The sequence below is a fragment of the Talpa europaea genome (assembly GCF_964194135.1).
Source record: "Talpa europaea genome assembly, chromosome: 16".
Taxonomy (NCBI): domain Eukaryota; kingdom Metazoa; phylum Chordata; class Mammalia; order Eulipotyphla; family Talpidae; genus Talpa; species Talpa europaea.
Window position 1 is genome coordinate 4,417,787 of NC_140084.1, and position 12,031 is coordinate 4,429,817.

At 43.5% G+C, this 12,031-nt stretch overlaps 1 protein-coding gene across 7 annotated transcripts in view; it reads left to right on the top strand.

The window, feature by feature from the left end:
* FTO (FTO alpha-ketoglutarate dependent dioxygenase) overlaps nt 1-12,031 on the top strand; it is a gene marked incomplete at both ends in the record, with an annotated part of 326,211 nt that overhangs the window by 165,127 nt on the left and 149,053 nt on the right. For all 7 annotated transcript variants that reach the window (XM_084257414.1, XM_084257408.1, XM_084257410.1 and 4 more), the window contains one exon: nt 5,854-5,978. In XM_084257414.1, coding sequence (XP_084113540.1) covers nt 5,854-5,978 — 125 coding nt within the window. The remainder of the gene's footprint in view (nt 1-5,853; nt 5,979-12,031) is intronic.

The following is a 12,031-nucleotide window of genomic DNA, read 5'->3' on the forward strand; positions in this document are numbered from 1 at the left end:
GAGGGGTGTCTACGAATGGAGAGTAGTCAGGTCAAATGAGGACTCAGTGCTGGAAGAAAACAAGAAACCCATCTTTCCACCACTAGAGATACACAAAAGTATGTGTCCTTGCTCCTGGTGTATGTGGAAGTCTTATGGTTGCAATTGCCTTGTGGTTGCCTGATTTCCTTTGAAAAATTTTCATTTAAACCAATAGACACTCTGAGGAATCATTTTGTTAAAATCACACAACGTAGCCCAAGCTTGATTCGTGAGTTTACGATGTAACTCTGCAGGAATAACCATAGTGGCGTATGTGCTGGGCTGCCGATCCTCACGCAGACCCGGGAGAGGTTGTGCTGTCATCTCCATTTTGCTGTTGTGGAAGGCCCACAGCTTGGCGGCAACAGCTGGGATTTGAACTGCCGGCATCCTTAAGAATCTTCTTGGAAACTTTCCTGATGGACCAGATTTTCTTAGATTTCTGTTGAAAAAGAATTACTGATGAAATGAAATTCAACCTCCAGAGTGTGACTCCTCAACCTGTTTTACTTCCCCCATATTTGGAGGGTCAGGAAGGGAGAATGTGTTTCTGGTAATAGGACACTAGTCAAAAATTAGTGCTTGTTTGAAGACAGTTCTGCATTATTACTAATGGGAAAATGGACTATTCACCTTCCTGCATAAAGTCAGCCCTTGAGGAGACGCCACGATTCCAAGGAGAAGAATATCAATAGCAGTGCTAATCAGATGCCTTGTAAAAAGCATGTTCTTTGGCACGCTGACGTTTTATTCTGTGTTATGATTTTTTATGCTAAATTTCATGACATACTGGATTATATAGTATTATATGTATTTAATGATCAGTCTAAATTTATGCATCCTTTTCTAATATCTTTGAAAATATTTTTTGTAAGAGAATGCCTTTTCAAATAGTTCTAGATATTTACCAGCTATTCCTTACATGTATTTATATGTATTGTTCTCTACATCCTTTCTTGTCCTATCAATGTGACTAAAACGAATTTTCCAAATGAAATTTTATAAAATTTTCCTACAATGAAGTTGACTCTCTTCGATGTAGAGTTTTATGAGTTTTAACATGTATAGGAACTCACTGAACCAACACCAAGTCAGGGTGCAGAATAGTCTTATTAGTCCAGAAAATTCCCTCCTGCTACCTGGATCATGAGCCCTTTGCCATTGTAATTTCTTTCAGCCACTGATTTGTTCTCTGTCCCTGAAATCTGTCATTGCCAGTGCTTACTCTGTAGAGGCTGGTGTCTTGCATTCAGCACTGTGCCTTTAAGTTTTAGCCATGTGGTCACATGTTCACCCCCTTTTATTTATTTATTCATTTTTCATTCTTTTAATATTTACATATATATTACATTATTGTTCATTTCTGTACAATGTATGCTTTCTCCTCTCAGGAGTAGATCCCATAAAATTCCCACCACCCATTCACCCATGTACCATCACCACAGTCCCTTGTATCTTCCTGCCCCCTCTTGATCCCTCCCTTTCCCCTGTGGAATGTCTCTGATTTATAGTTGCCTGCTATTTTTTTTTTAATTTATTATTCATGTTACTTTTTTTTCCTGATCCCTTATTTGATTCCCCTACATTCCTCTTATAAGTGCAACTATCTGTTATTTTTCTTTTTCTTTCTAGTTTTCGCTGAGAATAATCCCTTCCAGCTCCATCCATGTTGCTGTGAATGGCATGAGTTTATCTTTTTTGGTTGCTGAATTGTGTATATAGACCACATCTTCTTGATGCAGTCATCTATTTTTGGGCATTTGGGGGTTGTTTCCATTTCTTACCTATTGTAAATAGTGCTGCAATATATATCGGGGCTCACCCCTTTTTATTGCTGAGTAGTACTCCCTCGTGTGGGTGTACCACAGGTGTCTATCCATTTACCCTTTGAAGGACATTTAGGTTGTTTCCAGATTGGTGCAGTTATAAATAAAGCTGCTATAATGTTTTTTGGGTGAACATAAGTTTTTATTTCTTTAGCTAAGTTTCTAGAAATGGAATGACTGTGTCATATGTTAAGAGTGTGTGTATAACTATGAGAAACTGCCAGACTATTTACCAGAATTGTAGCATTTTGCATACCCACAGCAATGTATAAACTTTATTTTTAAATAAATTTTTTTGAAATTTATTTTAAATACGTGAATGCTATTTTAAGTGCTCTTGGGTTGAGTTTGGCAAATGGAATAAGTTTCACGGTGCCGTGGGGCTTTGAAGAGATGCCCAGAGACAAAGGGGGGCGCCTCCGTCAGCCCCATCCCAGCAGCAGGGAGACGGTGCAGTTCATTAGTGTGTATATATTTCCCTTGAAGAAGACAGGTGGGGAGAAAGAAGTTTTACCTGTGAAGTCCTGGACACCATGGCAGCTGGGCAGTGCATTGTGAGCTGGGGAGCTTCACCACAGTGTTCTCAGGGGGATGCTTGGGGTGCAGTGCACTCAGTGACGACTATCCTGAGAAAGTAATTCCTTCTTCAGCTCTCTTTCAGTCCATGTGATTATATTAAGGAAGTTATTACCAAATGGAAAGTGGGTCCATTTAAAGAAAAATATTAAATATGATGTAGCCTATATCCAAATGTGGAAAGCGTTAGGATCACGTGCCAGAATGATGGAAGTTGGGAAACTCTGAACTGGAGAGTCTGGTTACTTAAAGAGACCTTCTAGTGAATCCTTCTGTGAAGTGAGGACTGCCTGGTGAAGCTAGCAACAGCCCTCTCATAGTTTATTTTATGAGATTATAAGTTTATATAATGGTGTCCAACTTAGGGGTCCACCTAATTTTATTTTTAAATATGCGAATGCTATTTTAAATACCCTGGGTTGAGATTGCAAATTAAGTAAGTTTGATTAGGTGTCCAACTGGGCATATGGCCTAGTGCAGTGGACGCAACATGAATGTACAGGCAGAGATTAGTGTCCTTTTCTTGGTTAGTGCTAGTCAGGTTATCTTGCATCCTCCACAGCGGAGATACGGTTTCCTGCCTTTTATGTTTACATTAGAGTTTTTGATCGGAAGCAACAGAAGCCCATCCTGGTAAATTTCAACCAAGTAGGGCTTTATTGCAAGGATCTTAGATAACTCAGAGTATCAAAGGGAAGAGAATGACATGGACTCAGAAAGCTCAGTAAACTCTCAGGAATACTCTGAGGACCAGAGTGAGAACTAAGGAAGTTGACAGGTTGCCTCCAGTTTTTTTTCTCTTTCTTTGTTATTCTTCTTCAGAGACTAAGGTTCTGAAAGACAGAACCTTGTTGACCTGACCCGCCTCTTTGATGGATGGAGCGGGATACTTTGGTTGACAGTCCCTCTACGACAACGACAGATAATAAAAAGACTTCCCCAAGGAGGGATCTGGGTGCTGTTATAGAAAACAGGGGACTGGTTATGCGTGGAAGGCAACCAGAACGACATAATCACTCTAACTCTCCTCAAGATGGTTAAGAAGATACCAAGTGCATACTGTCAAATGCCCTGGAGGATTTCAGGATACACTGGAACCGTGTGTCGTGAACGTGTTAAGTAAATGAATGTGATGGCATCCGTTAGATAAGGAATATATTGAGTGAGTAGGACATAGAGGGTGACAATTTCATTTCCTCTTATTTTAAATAATATTTGGCTGATAAGCCGTCACTTAGGCATGGAATTCCAGGGGTGCAGCTTCACCCCGACATCTGCATGTCCCTTGTCACCAGAGCTGCAGTGCCACTGACCACTCGTCTCCTCTGCCCCTCCTTCCCCTGCCCCTCGGGGAACCACCGTATTTTTCACAGTCTCAGAATTATTATTGTTGTGTTTTGCCAATTTGTTTTCTCTGGTTATTTATATTCCACAAGCGAGGGAGACCATCCAGTAATTGTCTCTCACTTTCTGGTTTACTTCACTTAGCAAAATTATCTCAAGTTCCATCCATATTGTTGCAAAGGAACAATTTCATCTTTTTTTTTTTTTTTAATAGCTGAGTAGTGTTTCGCTGAGTCTGTCTTCCATCATTTATTTCCTTTGATTATATATTCCCGTATTTCTCCATCTACTCTTCCATCAGTGGACGTTGAGGCTGGTTCCATATCTTGGCTGCCGTGAGCATAAGGCTGCAGAATCATTTAATTTGTGTTTTCATGTTCTTCAGAGAAATGCTCAGAAGGATAATTTCATTTGTTCTGGGTTCCCCCCCACCCCGAGGGCCTGCAGGCTTTTACTTCTAGCACAGGGCGTCGGTGGTGGGTCCACTCTAGGGTGACCTCTGAACGCCCTTCCCCTGTCCAGTCCTCTTGTCCCCGTCTCATCCCTTCTTCCCTGACGCAGTGGCCACTTGTACTGAGACTTCTTGTGCTTCCCTTAGGGTGCTTGCAGCCCCCCCCCCAGACCTGCTGCTCGTGCTGTAGGCTGGTGAGTGGGGGGGCTTACACTGGAGCTGCTGGGTGAGCAGTGGGCACAGTAGACCCGTTGCTGAACGCCAGTGCCACATCCTTGATGGGTGCTCTGCGACTGCCGTAACATGCCCCTCATGCCCGGGAAGACATAGTTGGGTGGAGGGTGGGCATTTACAGGGGTCAGACCCCCAGGTCCATTGCCCAGGTCACGCTGGGCCAGGCACGCCCCCATGCAGTTGGCCCCATCTCTGCAGCAGCCTGCAGCCCCTCACCCCTCGCGGGAGCACTCCTGTGTGTCAGTCCCAGCTCCATTTCTGTTAGCAATGGCTTTGGTTATGAACTCTGCAAAGAAGCCTCATTCACTCCAATTGGAAAAGGTCTATGAATTCCAAAGGTTTCTAGGCCACTTACACAAAGATGAATACACGTGATGGAAAGTTCTATGATGAAAACCAAGAAGGCATTTATTTGCTAACTCAAGTTTCAAGTTCCCATAGAATACTGTTCCTGTTTTTCTTAATTGTTTTTGTGGTGTTACCTAAATTTCCATGTTTAAAATATACGCATATAAAAAGAGCATCCAGTGGCGAGTTCGTAATAAAGCGGGAAACAGTCATTCCAGTCTGAGAGTTGAGGTCGTGTGGCTTGTGGGGATGAGCAGGGGTGACTACTTGTGCTTCAGCCACTTCTGAGAGCTGGAGAGAGGCGGGTGGGGCTCGGTGCTCACCTGCGAGCCTCATTTCTCTTAAGCACCATCGTCACAGCCATACAATAGGTCATTCTCCCCCAAATCACAGTGTACTGTCCACAAGAACCCCTGAAACTTACTCGAATTATATAGCGGATTTTTGAAGCTAGGAAGATTTTCCTTGAGATCAAACACTCAATTTTGATGTTTGTGCTCTCTGCCATTCTGGCGGTGTGGATCTTGATTTGCACCCAGCAGGCAACGCAAACCTAGAGGAAAGAGAAAAAGGAAGAAAAACTGCTGCATGGCTGGAAATAAAAATTAATGATTCAAATAAGAGAGGCTGTGCGAAAGCCTCAGCTGGGTGGCAGGAAGCGGGGAGAGGGGAAGTCAGACTGCACTTTTTAAAAAGGCAAAACAAACAACTCACAGTGAAGTGGACGTGAAAATCATTTCTAATAATAGCTCATGCTAGGCAATTCCCAGGAAAAAAATCGTTGGTGTGCTGAGAAAATGAGAGTGAGGACGCACGGCATCTTGATGTGTTACTTAAGGCAATGGAGCTTTGGAGTTTACCTTCTGTGCCATGTACATTGATTAAATACAAAATATATGCTGGCCATTTTTGACCATCATTTACTGTATTGATTTGTTAGCAGTGGAACTGTAATAAAAAAGCCATTGATTTACTGTCCTTATTTGCTTATGGGCTTTTTTTATTATTAATTTTTCCCTGTTTCTTTCTCTTTCCTTGCATCATTTCTTCTAGACAAATGCTGTGCTTTGCGAAGTTCGACGAGAGGGTCTCCCAGAGGAACAAAGGAGGGAGATCCTGTCTGCCATCCTCGCCCCGCTCACCACGCGCCAGAACCAGAGGAGGGAGTGGCGTGCCAGGTCAGTTCTGTTAGGCAGTGGGCCTTGTTATCCCTGGAGAACAAGAGCTGTACTGGGTAAAGCCCTTGCTGGGGGTCGGTCCCATCCCACTCACTGGAGGGGCCACGAGAAATAAGCAAGTCACAGATACTGCCAGCCCTAGGGTGCTTTCCTGCACGGGGACTGGCATTCATTGTAATTATTCATATGTCATCTCCGTGCATGTGATTTATCCCCACGAACAGCATTTAGCATCCATGTCTGCATCTCGTGCAGGATGTGATATAAGTCCCTGGGCTGGAGAACCCCCTTAATCAACCATCGGAAAGACTAACACTGCCACTTAGTTAGGTCCGAGAAACCCACACAGTGCTCCTTGATCACGCCATGAGAGGTGAGTGCTGGGAAGTGGTCTCCTTTCGCACCCCATTTTTAGAATTGGCTAAGTAAGGAAGTACTTTGGCTTCAGCTAGTTCCTATGCACACGAACTTACCTGGGGTTAGAGAGCCGTGATGAGTAGGAAGTGTCTACACATCTCAGCGTTCACAGGTTTGATGGTTGCGTACTGGCCAGCACTGGTATCCTGCTCTTCTTGAAAGAATATTTGATGGGTGAAGGTCGGGAAGTAATTCCCTCAAATGTTAAGGTTATCTACTAGGCCTGTAGTTGGTCAAAATGGTTGAATTATCATCTGTCTCTAAGCAAGTGGGAGAGGAATCAAGATTATGACACTGTATTTTGTCTCAGAGTCTTATTTGATGCTAAAAACTCTATGTGCCTGGAAGTCAAGAGCAGTTATTGATAGCCATGATATTCTCCAAGTGATTTCTCCCAGTGAATCTACAGAAATTGATGCCTTTACTAGTAGCAATTATCCTGAAAGTAGATTTGTCTGTACAAGGCCAAAGAAAGGACAGTTAAGAGTTTGAAGTCTCCATTCCGAGTGGGTCGGGGAAAGCAGCTTTTCCAAGATTGCGTATTATTTCTCTAAATTCAGGCTTACATCGAAACAATCATTTTTAAATTCCCCGTGATATTCCCTCTCGCTCCACCTTTGAAACAGTGTGGTCGGAGTAAATGACAGACACTCTCAACTATGGGAATGAAATGATTTAATTTAAATTTCAATAATTAATTTAAAAAGTTTTCTTCGTATTGCATTTTAAGTATGTGCATTCATTAAAGTGTGCCTACTTTATGCCATCATGGAGCATCAGTGTGGGGGCACCGAGAGATTTCTTTCTCTCTGTTTGACCTCTTATAGCTCTTCCCCCAGTGATTCTTATTAAATAAGAGAGGGAGAAAGAATTCCCCTGTGGTCTCTTTCTACCCGCCCTCCCCCCTGCAAGACAGCAGAGCTTGGGGAGCCCGTGTTGAGGGCAGATGCCTGCTGCTGAGTGCATGTGGGGTGTTACCAGTCATTTCCCCACACACCCAGTCATCAGCCGACATGGCCAAAATGGCCTGTTTCAAAGGAGTCTGGGCTCAGCCGTCCTGGCCCTGGCTGCTAACAGTTTAATCAGGAGCTGGAGCCAGCGTTGAAGTTGATGTAGTCTAGCATCTAAAACAAAACTCCACAAGCCCTTTGTGGTAGAGGAGGAGAGAAGAAAGAGCTTAGCAGCTGACACTGTGCAGGCCTCCTTAAAACTAAACACCTGAAAGAAAATTTCACGAGGGGGGTGTCTGGCGCGAGCTTGGCGTCCTCAGAGTATTAAGTGACCATAATCCTTCCTCGGCCCCCTCGGCCCCCACTTGGCATGTCCCATCCCGGTGACCTGTGTGAAAGGCTCTTCCACAGGATCCGGATAAACAGACTGTTACCATACACCTTTCTCTTCCTCATCAAAGCTTCCCCTGGCCGGCTGGCGGCGGCGCTGCCTCGAGTGGCCATCAGGAGCGTGGTGGTGAAAGCCATAAAGCAACCACCGAGCTCCTGCTCATTGAGATGGGCCTGCTGTGCCCCCGGGAACGGCGCGAGGAGAAATGTGCTTTGACAGAAAATAATTAGCGCTTGCCAGAGGCCAAGCAATAGGTTATAGTGTTTTACTTCCATCAAAGCCATCGGGGGATCAGTTAGATTAGATAATAGAAATTTTTTCCTCGAAAGTTAAATACAGATGACTCTAATTACCTTCTATTGCGCATTAGAGGATGTGTTATGAATAGCACACCTTCTAGAAATGGAGGCTTGTGGGGGCTCCACAGCTGGTGACTTTAGTCCGAGTCTGTTGTCATAAAGCCCCCACCCCCACCCCACGCCCTCCAGCAGGTTCGTTTGCGGGGATCCTAAAGAGACTACCAGGGAGATGTGAGGGAGAATGTTCCAGCAAGGCTGGTAACTTGGTTTTAAAATATCTGCGTCTCTCAGCCCAGGAGCCGAGCCATTGTTTGGGGGGGGGGGGCGGGGGGCTCACCAAAGTCTCTTAAACCGAAAGCATATGTTCCCTGTAACTTAGCGTTTGGAGGGAAGTGTCAATTCTGCGTGACTCGGGTAACCGAGTTTGTCACAGTGTCACACAAGTCCACGACAGCAGAGGCCCATCGAGGGCTGCGGGTTTCCTTCCCCAAGCCCAGTAATCCCATAAACAGCCCTGTCCAAATAGGCCTATTAGGGCTGTCTATTCACTTCCCGGGGCTGAATGAGCCAGAATACACCGCGAGAGGCAGTGTGAATGCGGGCTAAGTGTTAACAGAAGTGGTACAGAATTTCTGAAGATTTGGCTTTGTTTATACAGTCGCTCTGCCTGATGGACAGCTTGTTATAGCTTTTAAAGAACTGGCCAAGCCCTCCGATCTGACCCCTTCTTGACCTCTGCAGCCCAGGGGTCAGTCTGCAGCTAATAAACTCCGAGGTTCTTAGGGTCTACTGTAGGAAAAGGCAGAAAAGGAGCAGCTGCAAAAATGGGTGTCCCAGGATACGCCGCTTAGGGTCACTCTCTGATAATGAAAATGATTACCAAATTATATGGAAGTTTAACTGCAATAGTGAGCGAGAGGAGGGTGGAGCCCAGCGTATTAGGTTTGATAAATGAACTGTGAAGAGGCCCATCTGGCTCTCAACATCTTTCTCCCCCTCTCTCCCTACCAAGGGGAAACATTTTAAAATAACAGCAGTACATATAGACTCAATGACCCATGCAAGGAGCTGGAATGGATTAAGATTTAATGGTGACAGTGGAAAAAATTATCATTTCAAAAGTGCGCTGAAGAAAAGGTACAGTCCAGTGTCCAGGCCTGAGTTGTTTTTCTAAATATATACAGCGAAAAATCAGCGCCTTTGTTTATTTTACACAAATCGCCAGCGTCTGTTCTAGATGGCTGAAAAATTTGAGGGTGTGTTTATTTATGGAATAATTATTCGTAGTCAGTTTAAGGAAAAGAATGGGCTTCCTTTGCCTTGACCATGTCAGACTGAGAATTAAATATTTTATTCCTGCCTGCTTCTCCGTTCAGAGAATGTAGGGAAATGGAGTGTTGAGAAGCTGCTTTTCAAAGAAGTTGTGATCCGTTTCAGCGTCTGCCCAGTGACCTCCGTGCATTTCTTGGTACTGGATATACATGTGCTTCTTGCATACTGTGTTATTTATTCTCTCTCCAATTTGGCAGTTTTTCTGTAAAAATAAGAAGAAAGCACACATAATGCTAATTGAGTGGATATGTCTGTTCCTTTATTCCTTTTTCAGAGAAACATCACAGCGATGCTAATGATTGCCAACAATGCGTAGGTCACAAGCTGTGTGTCCACTTACTGTTAATTGGTAAAAGTGATCTATTTAAAACTCTCTCCCAGTTTCCCATGAGCAGTGACGTTGGCGTCACAAAGCTCTGAAGTCTTCCGAGACTAGCCCGTGACCCTGCTTTCTGAAATGAGAATGATTTTAGTTGTTATGCACTTTGTGTATTTGTATACCTACAAATACCTGTGAGAGATGCTGTGCATAAGACAGAAGGTGCCCAGAGTCCAGTTCAGAAATTATTCTGAGATGAGAATTTAGCAAGCTCCTTGTGGGAGCAAAAGCAAGGAGCCTGGTGGAGCCACTGCCCCCTCAACAGAGCAGCAAACTGCTCTCTGGACTCAGGAGAGTGTTTAATTGTAGATGTCTGACGACTAAAACTGCTATAATATTGAAAACCTTTATATTGAATTATATTGTCTAAAGAATGCAAACTTCACCCAAACAACAGTTATATTTAAAATGGAAATAAAAGGTTTCTAAACAGTACCCAAAGTTAGCATATTTTTCATCTGAGGTTTGGTTTGACTGTGAATGTCCATGGAGATTTGCAGTGGGCAGAAAGCTGGGTGAAAGATGACGCAGGGAGCCCAGGGACACTCCCAATGATGAACTATGCTTTTTAACTTTAAGCAGTGCCTTTAAAGCTTTTGCTAAGTACAGTGAAAATAGAAAAATTAAGGCAAAAGCCAGGCTGATAGAATTTTTAAAATTGAGATAATTCATAAAGCACGATGTGCATCATTTAAAAATGTGCAGTCGAGGGATTTTTTAAAGCATATTCACAAGATTATGCAGCCATCACCACTATTTCCAGAGCATTTTCATTCCCCCAATGTTAACAGCTATTTTCAATGTTGCCTTTTCCCCATGACCCTTATACTAACCTGTTTTCTGTATAGATTTGCCTATTCTGGACAGTTTATCGAAATGGAGTCACACAATAGGAGGCCTTTTGTACCTGCCTTTTTTTCATTCAGCAAAATGTTTTCAAGGTTGATCTGTGTTAGAGCATAAAAGCACTTCATTCCTTTTCATGGCCAAATAATATTCTACTGTATGGGCATACCGCATTTCATTTATCCATTTATTGGTCGATGATCATTTGGGTTGTTTTGCTTTTTGATAGCAGGAAAATGCTGCCTGTACAAGTTTCTGAGTAGCATGTCTTCCACTTCGTTGCATACATATCTAAGAATGGAATTGCTGGGTCGTATGTTTAACTTTCTGAGGAAATGCCAGACTTTTCTACATCTGCTGTACCATTTTATATTCCCTACACAAAGCTTCCAGTTTTCCCACAATCTTGCCAACAAGATTGTTATGTTCCCCCCTCCTTTTTTTGATTATAGACATCCTATTGACATGATTTACATTATGATTTGATTTGCATTTCCCTGATGACTAATGATGTTTAGCATCTTTTCATGTGCATATTTAAGACCATTAAAATTTTTTTTTTTAATTGGGAGATTTAAAACCATGGTGGACTCTTAAGGACTTATCCCTCTTCCCAGTGGATTAGTCACAAACCTGCTTGGGGTCTTTGACTTGTTCACAGGAAGTCCTCATGCGAGTGCAGCTTGCCCCACTTCCCCTTCACTGTGGGTAGCCTCGGCCCTTTATTTACTCGCATGTGGCTCAGTTTGTCTCCAGGAGTCCCTGCTTGTTTCTTGTACTGTTCTCTTGTAACACCCAGGAACACTGCACACTGTAAAGGAATATAACCTGATTAAGTGAAAACTCTGTCATTTCTGACTCCTCAACGTCTATGCTCAAGTACTATATTTCCATAATCAGCAACTTCATTTGGGTCCAAGGAGCCTTCAAATGGAGCCGAGAATAGTCTAAGAAAACGTGTATGGCAAAAAAACTATGCTTTTCCAACTAAAAGGGATTCTCCATCCCTAGAAGGGTTTATGCACATCTTCCCCAGAGAGGGCTTTGGTGACTAAAAAAACTGCCAACTTAGCTTGTTTTCTGGACAAAACAACCACCTTATTATTAACCATCCTCTCCTCCACAGCCTCCACTGTCCCCACTTACCAAAGGATGGTCCCCTTTGCTCGGGCTGCAGAGTCTAGTCCTTCAAAGCAGGTGTTGGGCTTTTCTAAGCAAATCATCTTTAGGCCTCTTCTTGGGCACAGTTCATGTAAATTACTTGAATGCATCTACCTGGTTCTAGTGGGCTGAGGTTTTCCCCATGGTCATCTCATCTTGCCGCTGGCTTCTGGCAGGCCTGAATTGTGCTCAAAACTCGCAAGTTGGCCTCCACCAGTTTAGCAGTTAACTAACTTGTCAAGTGCTTGCTTTGTACAAGGAGATGAGCTCATTGCGCT